Source organism: Anser cygnoides, chromosome 14, assembly GCF_040182565.1.
Source record: "Anser cygnoides isolate HZ-2024a breed goose chromosome 14, Taihu_goose_T2T_genome, whole genome shotgun sequence".
Classification (NCBI taxonomy): domain Eukaryota; kingdom Metazoa; phylum Chordata; class Aves; order Anseriformes; family Anatidae; genus Anser; species Anser cygnoides.
The window spans coordinates 20,027,977-20,040,055 of record NC_089886.1 but is presented as its reverse complement, the minus strand read 5'-3'; the positions used below and the strand labels follow the sequence as shown (position 1 = coordinate 20,040,055).

The following is a 12,079-nucleotide window of genomic DNA, read 5'->3' as shown; positions in this document are numbered from 1 at the left end:
ACATCAGAGCCCAATGCAACCTAGGTCGCTCCTCCTGGCTTTGTTTCCTCAGCTGTTTGGGCACATTAGGATCCTGCAGGCCCGTCTGAGCCGTCTGGTGGGATGTGAGGGTCCGGGCCCATTAAGCTGCAGGTGTACACTTGGCTGGCCTTACATCAGCTAACCCAGGCCGCGCTGCCAAGCCCTGCTCTCTCCCCATAATTGCTTCGGGTAAGCACAAAGAGCATCCACGAGATTTGGGGCCTGCCATCAATTATTTCTGAGAGGGCTTTTAGCGTCTGCACGCCTCCAAACCTGACAGAAAATGACGCACGTGACATGAGATGCTGGCTGGAACGGGGGGGGGGGGGGGGGGGGGCTGAGACAACAGAGGGGACCTGAAGCCCCCCCGTGCTGCTCCTGTCTCCCTGCTTACCCCCATCCTACCCCAAGCACCTCGGGACACCTCTCCCAGCCAGCACCCTGCGGTCCCCACCCCACACGTCTCCCCCCCCCCGGCCCGATGCCTGCCGTCGGGGCCCCTTCGTCGCGGGCGGCAGCGCTGCGGCTGCTCCCCCCTCAACCCTCCCGTTGGGGGGCCGCTCGGCGACCTCCTCCCCTATTCCCCCGTCTCCCCCCCGAATCCCCGGACCCCCCCGGCTCCCTCCCCGGCTCCTGCGGGCGGGGGCTGCGAACGGCTCCGCCCCGGCGGCCGCCCGGCTCCTGCCGCACGCTCGGAGCCGCCTCAGCCCCTGCCGGCGGTGGAAGATGGCGGAGCCGGGGCCGGACTGCGGCGCCCTGCTCGACGAGGCGCTCTCCTCCTTCGTCTTCAACTACCTCGCCGACAGCCAGGTGGGGGGGGCACAGAAAGGGGGGGGGGGGGGCGTAGCGGGGCGGGGGTTCCGCCGGGGCGCTGCGGGGATGGGGAGGGGAGGGGGGACAGGGGGGAAGGGCGCTGAGGTGGTCCCGCAGCGGGGCTCCGTCGGGTTTGCTGGGGAGGGGTCGCACGGAGTGACCCCCCCTGCACCCGGCTTACAGCCCCGGCCCCGCTTGCGAGCCCCGGCCGCACGGGGACGGCCCCGAGCCTGGGGATGGGGGTGTCGAGGGGGGGGACGCACAGGAGCAGCCCCCCCCCCCCGGCCCTGCTGCAGCCCCCGGTGCTGGGGGGGCTGCGGGGGAGGCAGGAGCCGGGCCGGGGGCTGAGTCATGGGCAGCGGCGCTTGCACGCCCACGGGCTGCGGGCTTGGGGGGGCCGGGGGGGCTTCGCGCCGCACCGCGGCCACGCCGGGCTCCGGCTCCCTTTTGGACGGAGCCGGGCGTTCAAACCGGCTTAAGGCTCCTTGGCAGCTCCCGCACCATCACGAGAGCGAGCCGGGCCGGCTATAGGGCTCGCATGCTTTTCCATTTTGGGGGGTGAAGGCAGGCACCGCACAACGAGCCGGGCGGCAGCCGGAGCCGTGGCTAGTGCCGAGCACCCCAGCGGGTGTTTCGCAGGCAGATCGCTGGGGTTGGTGCAAGCGGGAAGAGTTTTGTGTAGTTATATATCATCCCTCCAGCCCTTCACTTTCATAACCCCTGATTACAAAATAGCTCCGATTGTGGAGCTAGCACATTCATCCCAACCCTTGCTCTCTCACCAGTTCAGCTTCAGGATTGCACACAGCAGGGGTATGCGTGCTGCGTGTGTGCAAGGGGGGAGAGCCGGCACTAATCCTGCTGTTTGGGTGCAAAACAACATCTCAAGGCTCAGTAAATCAGATTTGCCCCTGGTGCATGTGCCAGCCAGAACCAGGCAGGTCTTGCCACCAGCTGGACCGGTGGAGTCCCGGCGCCGCTCCTGGCGTGCGCCAGCGCTCCAGCCTGGCACAGGACACGGGCAGCTTGCTGGGGGCAGAGCAGCGGGGAGGGACGCGGGCTGCTAACGAAGAACTGATGACAGGCTGATTACAGAAGAAGGGTCAGGAAGGGTGAGAAGTGGGCCAAGAAGGTTTTGTAAGCAGTTTGTGCCTTCTGATTTGGAAGGATTTATTATCGCTGGGGGGAATGCCGGCTGGAGAAAGGAGGCTGGTTTTGCGAGGTGTCATCCCTGCAAAGTGTTTCAGAAAGGCTGAGCTCCCCCCATCCCAATTACTCCCTAGGCAGGTGAAAGTTCCTGGCTCTGCTTCCCAGCAATAACCTGCCAGTTGTCTGCGTCTGTAACGTGAAGTGGAAAGCTCGTGTGACTGCAGCACCCATCTGAAGGGTGGTTTGCTTTGCTTTTTGTCAGCATTTGATGTTTCAATCTAGGAATCTTATTCCAAAAGGGGGCTGGTAAGGCTGAAAAAGAAACCTTGAGAAGTGTCATCCTTCTCTGGTGCAAAACCACCATGTTGTGAACACCCTGCAGAATTTGGGACTGTGAAATGGCTTGTGATGAAATAAGACCATTTTTATGGTACCTCGTGGATAAGGCTGGCTGTGTTTGTCGCCTCTGTTCCTCGCCCTCTCCCGTACCTGCGCAATGTTGGAGGAGGCACCGTCCGTATGCGCATAGGGTCAGCGCTGCTCTGATGCCTGCTGGTGTGTAACGTTACGAGCAGCAAACAGAGCTGGGCAGGCTGCTGCGGGTTCCCTCAGAAGTGCCATGCAGCCTGGGGTTGTTGTACGGCGCAGCGGCCGCTTTAGATAATTGCATTTCCTCCCTGTCCCCCCGTGCACACAAGGGTTAAAGGCTGGTGTGAAAAGAGAGGAAAAGAGAGGAGAAACAAAACAAAACAAAACAAAAAAGTGTGATTTGCATGCATTTGCTTTGGAAAGGGCTGAAGTTGTAAGTGTTCGTGGTGCTTGTACCTTAACCTCTGATGAAACTGCAGTGGTGGCTCCAGCCCTGGTGCTGTCACATGCTTTCTTCAGAACTATAAACGGGAGGGAGGCGGGTCTCACGCTCCCTCTGACGTCTCTCCCCATTACTACTGTACTAGCCTCTGCTTACAACTGCCTTGCTGACTTCTCAATGAAGCCCCAAAGCTGCTCCTGCACGGTCCCCGCTGTTCCAGCACGGGATCAGATTATCCTGAGAGGCTGCAGCGTCAGGAGGCCACGAGATCATCAATATTACCTGGTTCCCCTGTGGAAATGTTGAGGCACTCTGCCTCTTCCCCCAGCGCCTCTCCTGCTTGCTCCCCACGCTCTTCCCTGCTGCCTGCTTTCGCAGCAGGGCTAGTGCAAGGCATAGCGTAATGTGTGCGGGTGCTCGGTGGTCCCTTCCCCTCGGGAGGGCTCTCGTGGAGACGCACGGAGGTTTAACGTGGGCATTTGCATCAGGCCCTTAATTATCTGGGCTTGTGCTGAGGATGCCTGCTAACCTCTATTTACATATCGAGGGCAGCGATGATTCACGTGGTGCCTGCATTGCTACAGAGAGAAAATCAGGGTTTTGCACTCAATGCCTGCCTTTTTCCTGCCACCCTCTTTTCCTTTTTAACAGCAACGGGAAGGGATTTTGGTTTGCGGTGGCTTGAAACGTGTCATTTCTGGGCCCGTGTAATCCATTTTGTGCAACATCATGGCCCAGAGGCACACAGCTGCCTTGGGGTGGTTTGCCCAGTGGCACCGGGTGCTGGAAGGGGCCGCAGCAACTCCACGGATGGGCTGCCAGCCCCATGTCCTGCAACAGGCAGCAGCATCAGACTCATGGCTTCGATTTGTTTTAAACCCCTAAACGAAGTGCAGCAGGAAAAAAAAAACACACGCAAAAAAAATAACAACAGGCTGCTTCTGGGAGGGATGCTTGAAGATCACATGAACTGAAATACTATATTCTCTCTCTAAGTTCTCAGCCTCCTGCTAACAGCTTGATCCGTCGATGAGTGCAGAAAGCATGCCGAAGCCCTCGGTTGCGCAGAGGTGCATCAGGCGGCCTGCTATTGTTAGTAATGAAGTGGGTACATGTCCCTAATTTCCGATAGTCCTCACCAAGCAGACTGATATTCTGCTTTTGTCGCGTGCGGTGGGATCTGGACGATGGAGGCAGCCCAAGGGCCTGGACAAAGGCTGCAGCGTGGGTCACGGGGCCCCGTGCCACAGAGGCTGGTGATGCTGTCCCCTCTCCGGGTGCAGCAGGTGGGCTGCAGCATGGTGGTGGTCACAGAGAGAGGCTGCTGGTGCTGGTTTGTTTGCAAAGCAGCACCCCCGCAGCCATGCACGTTGCAGCTTTGGGTACAGGAGATGGAGAGCGTGGTGTGCTGCTGAGAGCCGTGGGAGCCGGAGCAGCAGGGGAAGGAGGGCTGGCCTCAGATTCAGCCCCTCGGCAGAGCCTGGGTGCAGACCTGCTGCTTCCAGCCCTGGATCTGAGCAGGTCCTTCCCACCCTGGCAGGACCCCACGCTGCCCCTTGCCTCCGCCCTGCCTGCACATCCCCTCCCTGGTCCCATGCCGTAATGGAAAGGCACCTCTCCAACAGGTGAATAATTAAGGTCTTAACCTCATGCCTCAAGCAAAGGGAGCTTTGTGAAAGAGACAGATTTCTCTCCCACATTAACCTTTCCAATGTCAAAAGCCTCTTTGTAGTTAGAAACTCTGCTTGCTCCGGCACTTAAGTGCTGTTGGTTGAAAATTAAAACTGTCCTGGGGCTGCGGGACCTTCTTCGCTTTGAGGAACGGGGCTCCGTGGCCCCTGGAGCAGGGCTGGGGACACGGACACCTGTGGGGCTCTGACAGCTCATGCTGCGTTGGTGGGGTTGGGACCTGGCTCACGGGAGAGCCCACGGTGACTGTGCCAGCAGGCAGCGCGCTGGCAAGGATGTGCTCGCCCTAGGCCAGCACCCTTGGGAGCCTGGGGACATCACCCCCCGGGGCAGGTCAGAGGTGATGCGAGGGGACTGCTTGTGCATCTGGGACCAAAGCCACCACAGCCACCGCTCCTCCTGCCTGCCTGTGAATCTGGGGACACGGCTTCACTGAGACAAGGGGCACTTCCTGGGCCTGCGTGCCCTAGGAGAACACCGCTGGGCTCTCCATCACCCCAGGGAAGGGCTGTCCCCAAAGATAAGGCCCTGCCGAGCACGCTGCCGCCAAGGAGACAGGGCAAGAAGAGCCAGCGTTTGTCAGAGGAACCCGCTTCAGGCCCCCGCTCCGCAGCTGAGCCCCGCTCCATGGCAACCCCGCACAGCCTTATATTTCTCGTGACGCTTTGGCAGAGCGAAAGCAATGGAGCAGAGGGGGAACCCTGCATGCTGCCTGCACGGGGAGGGCCGTGGGGGCATCCCTGAGAGCACCAAGGCACCCCCAGAGCTGGTGGGCGCCTGCTGTATGGGTGCAGGGGAGCGGGCGCCCCGCTGCCTGCGCCACATGCCGGGGATGCAGGTGCCCATCATTGCAGAGCAGAGCTGTAACAAGCCAAAGACTAAAGGTTAAAGTTAATGGCACGGACGGGGAGGTGAGGTACACTGACCTACTTCCAGAGGCAGCCGTGCTGCTGTGCCGTTGGCACCCAGGTAAAGGCTCAGCCAATGCGCTCCCCTCCACTTATCTCTCACCTCTTTTGCTCTTCAGCACTTTTCCTGAGCTCCAGCCACGGGACCGTGCAAATTATTATTTATTTATCGCCTTTTTTTTTTTAATAGTGTGAGCTTCCAAGAAATGCCAAGGACTTTGCACGGATCTGGCAGTGCTCGTGGTCTCAGCAGCGCTGTCCTCGCCCAGCTCTGTTTCGCTGTGCCTCCCCAGGCAGAAGGCAGTGACCAGCTCCGAGCTGCTGCTGCAAGTTGTTGCATTAAGCTGGTTCATGTCGGAATTAAGACAAGGGAAAATAAAAGCTTGAAATCTCCTTTGGCTCTGTAAGAGCTGGAACCTCCCCGGGGGGTCCTGATGCGGTGTCAGCATCCTGAGTGTCTGCCGGTGGGGGTGCAGAGACGGGCACAGCCTCAGGGGCTGTGTGATAGCCCCATCCAGTAGCCAGACTAACCTTTGATCACTCTTGGCTCCCGGGCAGATGTGTGGGGCTTAGGGAAAATGCTTTGCTTATCTGGCTTCCCGCAGTCCTGAGACAAAGCGCTGGGTGCTGGGCACCTCCCTGGCCTGTACCCGGAGAGACGAGTGCTCTGCGGGAAGGATGCCTCTCGGCACCACGTGCTGCAAGAGCCCAGCAAAGACCCTGAAGCAGCACAGGGGCTGTTCACATCCTTCCATGCGCACCACCCTTTCCTCCTGCACCCTTTCCTTCTGGTGAGGGGCCACGCACGTGTTTCCCCTCCAGCAGGGAGCAGAGGGGGAGTCCCTGGCCTGTGGGCTGGGGTGGGAGAGACCCCGGTGGCCGCGACGGTTGATGTGACACTTCTCTCCTCCCCTGGGATGCAGTGTTACATGCTTTATATGGATGTTTTTGTGCTGAGGTGGCTGAGGATAAAGAGACTGCCTCTAGCTCTTGCAGCGAATGTGATTGCAGGGCAGCGGATCTTCACTGCGATGCATTTTCTGAATTCTTCCTCTGCGCCGCTTCTGCACTGAGCATTGGCTGCCTGCAGCGACAGGGAGCACGTTGCCTGAAGCAGCCCCTTCTGCTGAGCCAGCGCTGCTGGTCAGACACCTCAGTTCCTGTTTCAGTTTGCAGAAAGTTCATCACTGCTGTCACTTTGCTTCCCCGGCCATTGTTCAGGGAGGCTGTGGGACCCCATTCGACCCGGGCAGATGGGGCGGCGGGAGCGGGGGCTGGGACGTGTCATCCTTTCACCCCTGCCAAAAGCTGCTCTCCCCACCTAGTCCCTGAGGAGCCCTCGTTTCCTAATTTTCGTGTACATCAAGAGCAAGGAAATCCTGTGAGAGGGGGGGAGATGGAGGGGAGAAGGCAGGCGGGGGGTCTGGGCTGGGGCTGCAGCATGGTAGGAGCAGCGTGCCGGGTGGCTGGCGGTGTGCTGCGTCCAGCAGGGAGCCCTGCTGCCTCTCGTCGCCTTTCTTCTCCCCCCTCCTGCCCAGATGATGGGGGAGCTGCGAGTTTCGTTGCCTGCAAGTGACAGGTGTGGACCTGGCTGTCCTGCAGCGAGGGGACCCAAGGCTGGGGCAGCCCTGGGCAGGCAGAGGTGGGGTGCAGGGGAGCAGCGCCAGGAGCAGGCAGCATGCTCCACGTCCCCCAGCCTCGGCAGCCTGCTTGCTGAGCTCATCCTCACTTTGCTTTTCACCAAAGTGCCTAGGTGGGAGTGGGTTACGTTGTTTTTTTTTTTTTTATGATGAAAGTGCCCGTGTAGCTGTGGGGTGTTGCAGGAAACACTGCAGCGACCGTTTGTGCGCACAGGATTCCGCCGGGGCTGGAGCGGCGGCTGGACGCACGGCTGGCTGACAGCAGGCAGCTGGAGGCGTAAAGCGTCGCGCTGCCACGGCTCCTGTGGAAGGCCATGCAGGGAAGGAGCTGGCTTTCCTTCCTGCTCTGTGAGCACTGGTGCTGTTGCCCATCTGCACCATCCAGGGCGTTGCTGGAAGGAAAGCAGCCGCGGCGCTGCTGGTCCTCGCAGGCTCTCCAGGCTGGCAGCCTGGGCGCAGCCCACCCACGGGGCGATTTTCTGCCTGACCTCAGCACCAGGGGCCGGAGGGCAAAGTGGGACACGGGGAGCGTGGCAGAGATTTGTACCGGCACGGCCAGCACTGCCCTGTGCTGCCACGCACGGGTTGCACACCCAGCACCCAGCGCTGCGGGGCTGGACTTTGTTCCAGCCCCGGTCTCCTGATTTCCTGGGACTTGCATAGCCTCGGCGCAAATGTTTGCAACTGCCACGGCCCTTTGCTTTCAGCTAGTTAAACTTTGCAGCGCCGCCGGCTCCTTTGAAACCACAGCTGCTTAGCTGCTCGCCTTCCCCAGCCCTGCCCGCGGGACGTGCGTGCGGCTTGGAGGCACGCTTCAGCACTGCGGTGCCAGCGGGGTTTTTAAACCTGCCCCGGAGCTCCACACAGCAGGAGCTGAGGACTTCAGCCAGCCAGCATCGTGTCTCCTTGTGAGCATGCTTGCATGCAGGTAGTCACGACCTAACCGTTCTAATAATGAAGACAAAAAAAAATGCAACTGCCTTACTTAAAAAGGAAGTTTCTGTGTATGTGTGGGCCCCACCAGGAGAATGGCACATGGCTTTTTTTGGGTGCTAAAACCAATTACACAGATAAGAGAACTCGGGTCTTATGAAAACTGTGTGGTTTTCTCAGTCTGAGAGGTTTGATGGTGCTTTTTTTTTCTTGCTGTTGTGTCCTTTTAGGAAGGAATACAAATGCCTATTTCTATATATATTGAAAATGAAAGCACTCAGTGCGTGTCCCCAGAAACTCCCGCTGTGCCCGCTACCAAACCCGCTGGCATGGAGGCTGCTTTTCAGGTGACTACAGCAAACAAAACCGCAGGAGCTGGTGCCGGCCCTGGGTTCAGCTCAGGGTGGAGCACAGGCAGCTGCAGCCCTGCGGCTTTGGGATGAGAGGCAGTGGGTGCGTGGGACACGCTCCTGCATGCGGCTCCTCTCCTCGCCGGGCCAGAGGCTTCGGGATGTGGAAGTCAGTGCAGGAGGAAGGAAGCCAGCAGCCGAGCGGGTGGGAGGTCACGGGGAGCTGTTAGGACACGCGTGGGCAAGGAGGGCTGGAGCCGCTCGGTTTGTTTGCTGCTGGAGCTGCAGCGCTCGGGGTGCCTCCTCGCCCCTGTTCGCTCCTCCCTGTGCTTTCGGTCGTGCTGCCCACAGGGATAGGTTCCCGTCCTGGTGACCTGCTGCTCTCTGCAGGGCCAGGCAGCCGTGCTGGAGCCACAAGGTGCCACTTGGGGATGTTGTGAGGTGCCACTTGGGCACGTGGTGAGCAGAGCAGGTCCCAGACAGGGTGCTGGGGCAGGGTGCTGGGGCAGGGTGGGTGCCCCCAGCTGTTGCCCCTGCTTTGCTGCCTCTGCATCAGCCCGCACTGCCTGCCACGTGCCTGCCTGTCCCGGGCACCCAGCCCAGCTCTGGCAGCACATCCCCGAGTCCACCAGAAATGAAAAGTGGGAACCGTCCCCGGCTGTGCTGCTCACTTACAGCACTTTGAGGACCTTTGAAGTTTCTCTCTGTCTTTACGTAACCCAAACTAATTCTTTTTGGAAACAGCCACTCTAGCTCATTTAGATACCTAAACATAGTAGCCTCTCCTGTGGGAGGACTAGCCCGAGAGGGCAGCGGAGGGGCTGGGAGCTCCGTGGGGCTGTGCTGGGCAGTGCAGACCTCTCCCCGTGGCTGCCATGGCTCGCAGCATCGCGGGGCAGCACAGGGCGGTGGGGAGCTTGCAGCCTGCTGGCACCTGAACCGCAGGCTTTCCTCTAAACGCCTTCTCCGTGCCTTTAGAGGCAGGAGCCTATCTATGCCCCAACACGCTGCTTGTTAGCTTCCCTTGGAGGAAGGAGCTGGATTGCAAAACACGTGGAGCGGAGCTCGGCTGCAGGAAAAACCTCCGGTCCTGTGCCACGACGGGGGCTGAGGCGCCTGGGGGTGGAAATTCAGGGCCGCTGGAGCAGGGTCCCGGAGCGTGACAGGGGCTGGGCAGGCAGGAAGGGAAGGCAAGAGGAGCAAAGATCCTTCTGTCCTCAGGTGTACGGGGCACTGTGTGCATCAAAGTCCTCTGAGCTCGCTTAATGAAAGACGTGGGATCTGCCCCTTTGAAAAGCCAAGCCCAGCACACCTCCCAAGCACCATTTCCCCTTGTCAGGGCTGTCCTCACAGGGCCCTGCTGGTGGCCTTCCCTGCACCTGTGATGAGGGTGCCGGGGGTCCCTCCGCAGGGAGCAGGGAGCTGCGCTTTGTGTCAGAGTGTCCCAGGTACCTGGGGCATGAGGCACACACCATGCTGCTCCGGGTTCTTCACATTTATCAGCACTCAGAGGGACACGCGGCTGCCTTCTGCCTCCTGCGGGACAGCAGCGGGTCCCTCGGGTTTTGAGCCTTCATCTCTGTGCCAACCACCAGGGTGCGAGCTGCCTGGCAGGGGGAGATGGTGTGGGTTTGGAGAAGGCCCCTCGCTGTTTTGGGGATGCCCTCCTCCACAGGGTGCTGCTCGCTCCATGGACGTGGCCCTGCAGGGTGAAACAGGGCAGGTTGGAGCTGCGTGTCCCCAGCGGGAGGTGGTGGCGTGGCGCAGAGGGCTTGGAGTGGCCCCAGGATGCCGATGCTGCTCCGGCAGATGGCTGAAACCATTGCGCCCTGCTCTGAGGAATACAAATGTGCGGCAGATACAGTTACCCATCCCCGAGGGCGGTGTTAGCTTTCATCTAGATCGATATCCCCGCCTGCCTGCGTCTGCTGGAGCACTCAGTTGGCAACCCAACCCCAGCCAGGAGGAGACACCCGCCAAGGCTCTGCTGCCTGCCCCAGCCCCCGCCCGTCCGCCTGTCCGCCTGTCCGCCTGTCCGCCTGCCTTGGCGTGCAGGCAGAGCCAGCACCGACCGCAGCGCTGTGGCTGCGCTGCCGGACCCCTTCATGCGTAAAATGTAATAAATAGGGCCATAAGCCTTTTACGAAGTCTATTTCCACCCTTGAATCCGGGATTTAATGCATGGCTGCTTAGCGAGGCTGAGGATTTCAGGGGTCAGCGGGGCTAATTGCACCGCTGCAGGAACAGGGCGCGCGGCAGGGTCCCGCACACAGGCAGAAGGCGGTGGCAGGGACCCGGTGGGGGGGGACCCGGCTCCCACTCTGCCCTGTCCCTGCACCAGGGCCCGGAAAGCAGCCACCACACTTGGTGGCTTGGCAGGTGACCCTGGAGAAGAGCTCCTCGGCAGGCACTGGTGGCTTTTTGGGCTGGGGGGAGCTCGCTGCCACTCTGCTGGCCCTGGTGCCGGGTCACACAAGCCGGGCTGTGGTGGTACACGTGTGCTCCGAGATGGTGCCACCGGGAGCTGTCCCCAGGGCCACCAGGAGCGGCCGAGCAGCTCCAGGGCACAGAACCGGCCTGGTGCCGTGGTGTGAGCTGTGTGCCTGGCCGGGACAGGGCTGGCTGTCAGGGAAGGCCGTGCAGCACTGGGACAACCCACAGCCAGCATGAGGGGACCCAGATGCCCCCAGGTGAGCTGGTCAGCGGGGCCCTGCCGGCGGCTGCAGCAGCTGGAGGGTGCCAGCTCCACTCCATCCCTTCCCGGTTGATCCCGCCATCTCCATCTCACCGAGTGCTGGAGTCACCATGGAAACCAGCGTGGTGGCGGCGCCATCACCCGCAGAAACCGTGCGGGATCCTCCGGCCTGCGCCGGGCTGGCTCAGGGCTGCCAGCCCCCTGCTGCTCGTGCCGGTTCCCCATGGGCTGCAGCACGCTGCTGGGTGCCTGCCGTGCCCCTGCCTGCGCTGTCGTTTTCCTGGAGTTGCAGCAGGGCCTGATCCATCAGGGCCTGTCAAGCCTGGAGTGAGCCTTGAAGGATGCGCAAAAAAAAAAAAACAAAAAAAAAAACAAAGTGAAAAGCCCTATAGTATTGCTATTAATAGTTCCTTTTGTCAAAGTTATCTTTAGCAGCTCTGTTCCCACCTTCATTCACAGCAGCGATCGCACGGGCCTGATGCTTCTCACGGGTGCCCAGGTGGCTTGGAGGTGGCTCTCACTGCCGTGGGTGACAGAGAGGGACATCTCTCAGGGCTCGTTTTTCCCTGGTGACTGCAGCTGTGAACTCTGGTTTGCCTCTCCTCCCACATCGCCCCTGCCTGAGCTCCCAGGCAGCACGGCTGGGCCGTGCCAAAGGCTTTCTCCCTGGAGCATCCCCGCTGGGAGCCGCAGCGGTGCTGGGGTCGAGCTCAGCGAGCAGAGGAGGCAGCGCCCGAGCTTGACTGCCTGGGATGGAGCAGACGTTTTCCGCTTGTATCTCAGGGGGTGTTTTCATCGCTTTCAAGCCCTGGTCCTGCGTTCCCTCCGCCATCCATCCTCAGAGCTCCTGCAGGCCCTGGGAGGGCTTTGAAGGCGCTTTGAGGCTTGGTGCCATTCGGCCCCTGCTGTGCGGCAGGATCTTGCAGCACCTGCGAGGGCAGGGCAGCTTTGTCCTGCTCTTGAACTCCGCAGTCACAGAGCGCCTTGGTTCCTGGCCTAATCCGTTCCTGCGTTTAATGAGCTGCCTCATTAGAGTGCCTTTCCCTAATAACCACCCCTCCGGGCTGGGC

General features: G+C 60.6%; 1 protein-coding gene across 3 annotated transcripts in view; it reads left to right on the top strand.

Moving 5' to 3' along the window:
* The first annotated feature begins 675 nt into the window (after nt 1–675).
* The window catches only part of PPARGC1B (PPARG coactivator 1 beta), a 44,590-nt gene continuing 33,186 nt past the window's right edge, over nt 676–12,079 (top strand). For all 3 annotated transcript variants that reach the window (XM_066977169.1, XM_066977168.1, XM_066977170.1), the window contains exon 1: nt 676–831. In XM_066977169.1, coding sequence (XP_066833270.1) covers nt 748–831 — 84 coding nt within the window. In that variant the 5' untranslated portion in view covers nt 676–747. The remainder of the gene's footprint in view (nt 832–12,079) is intronic.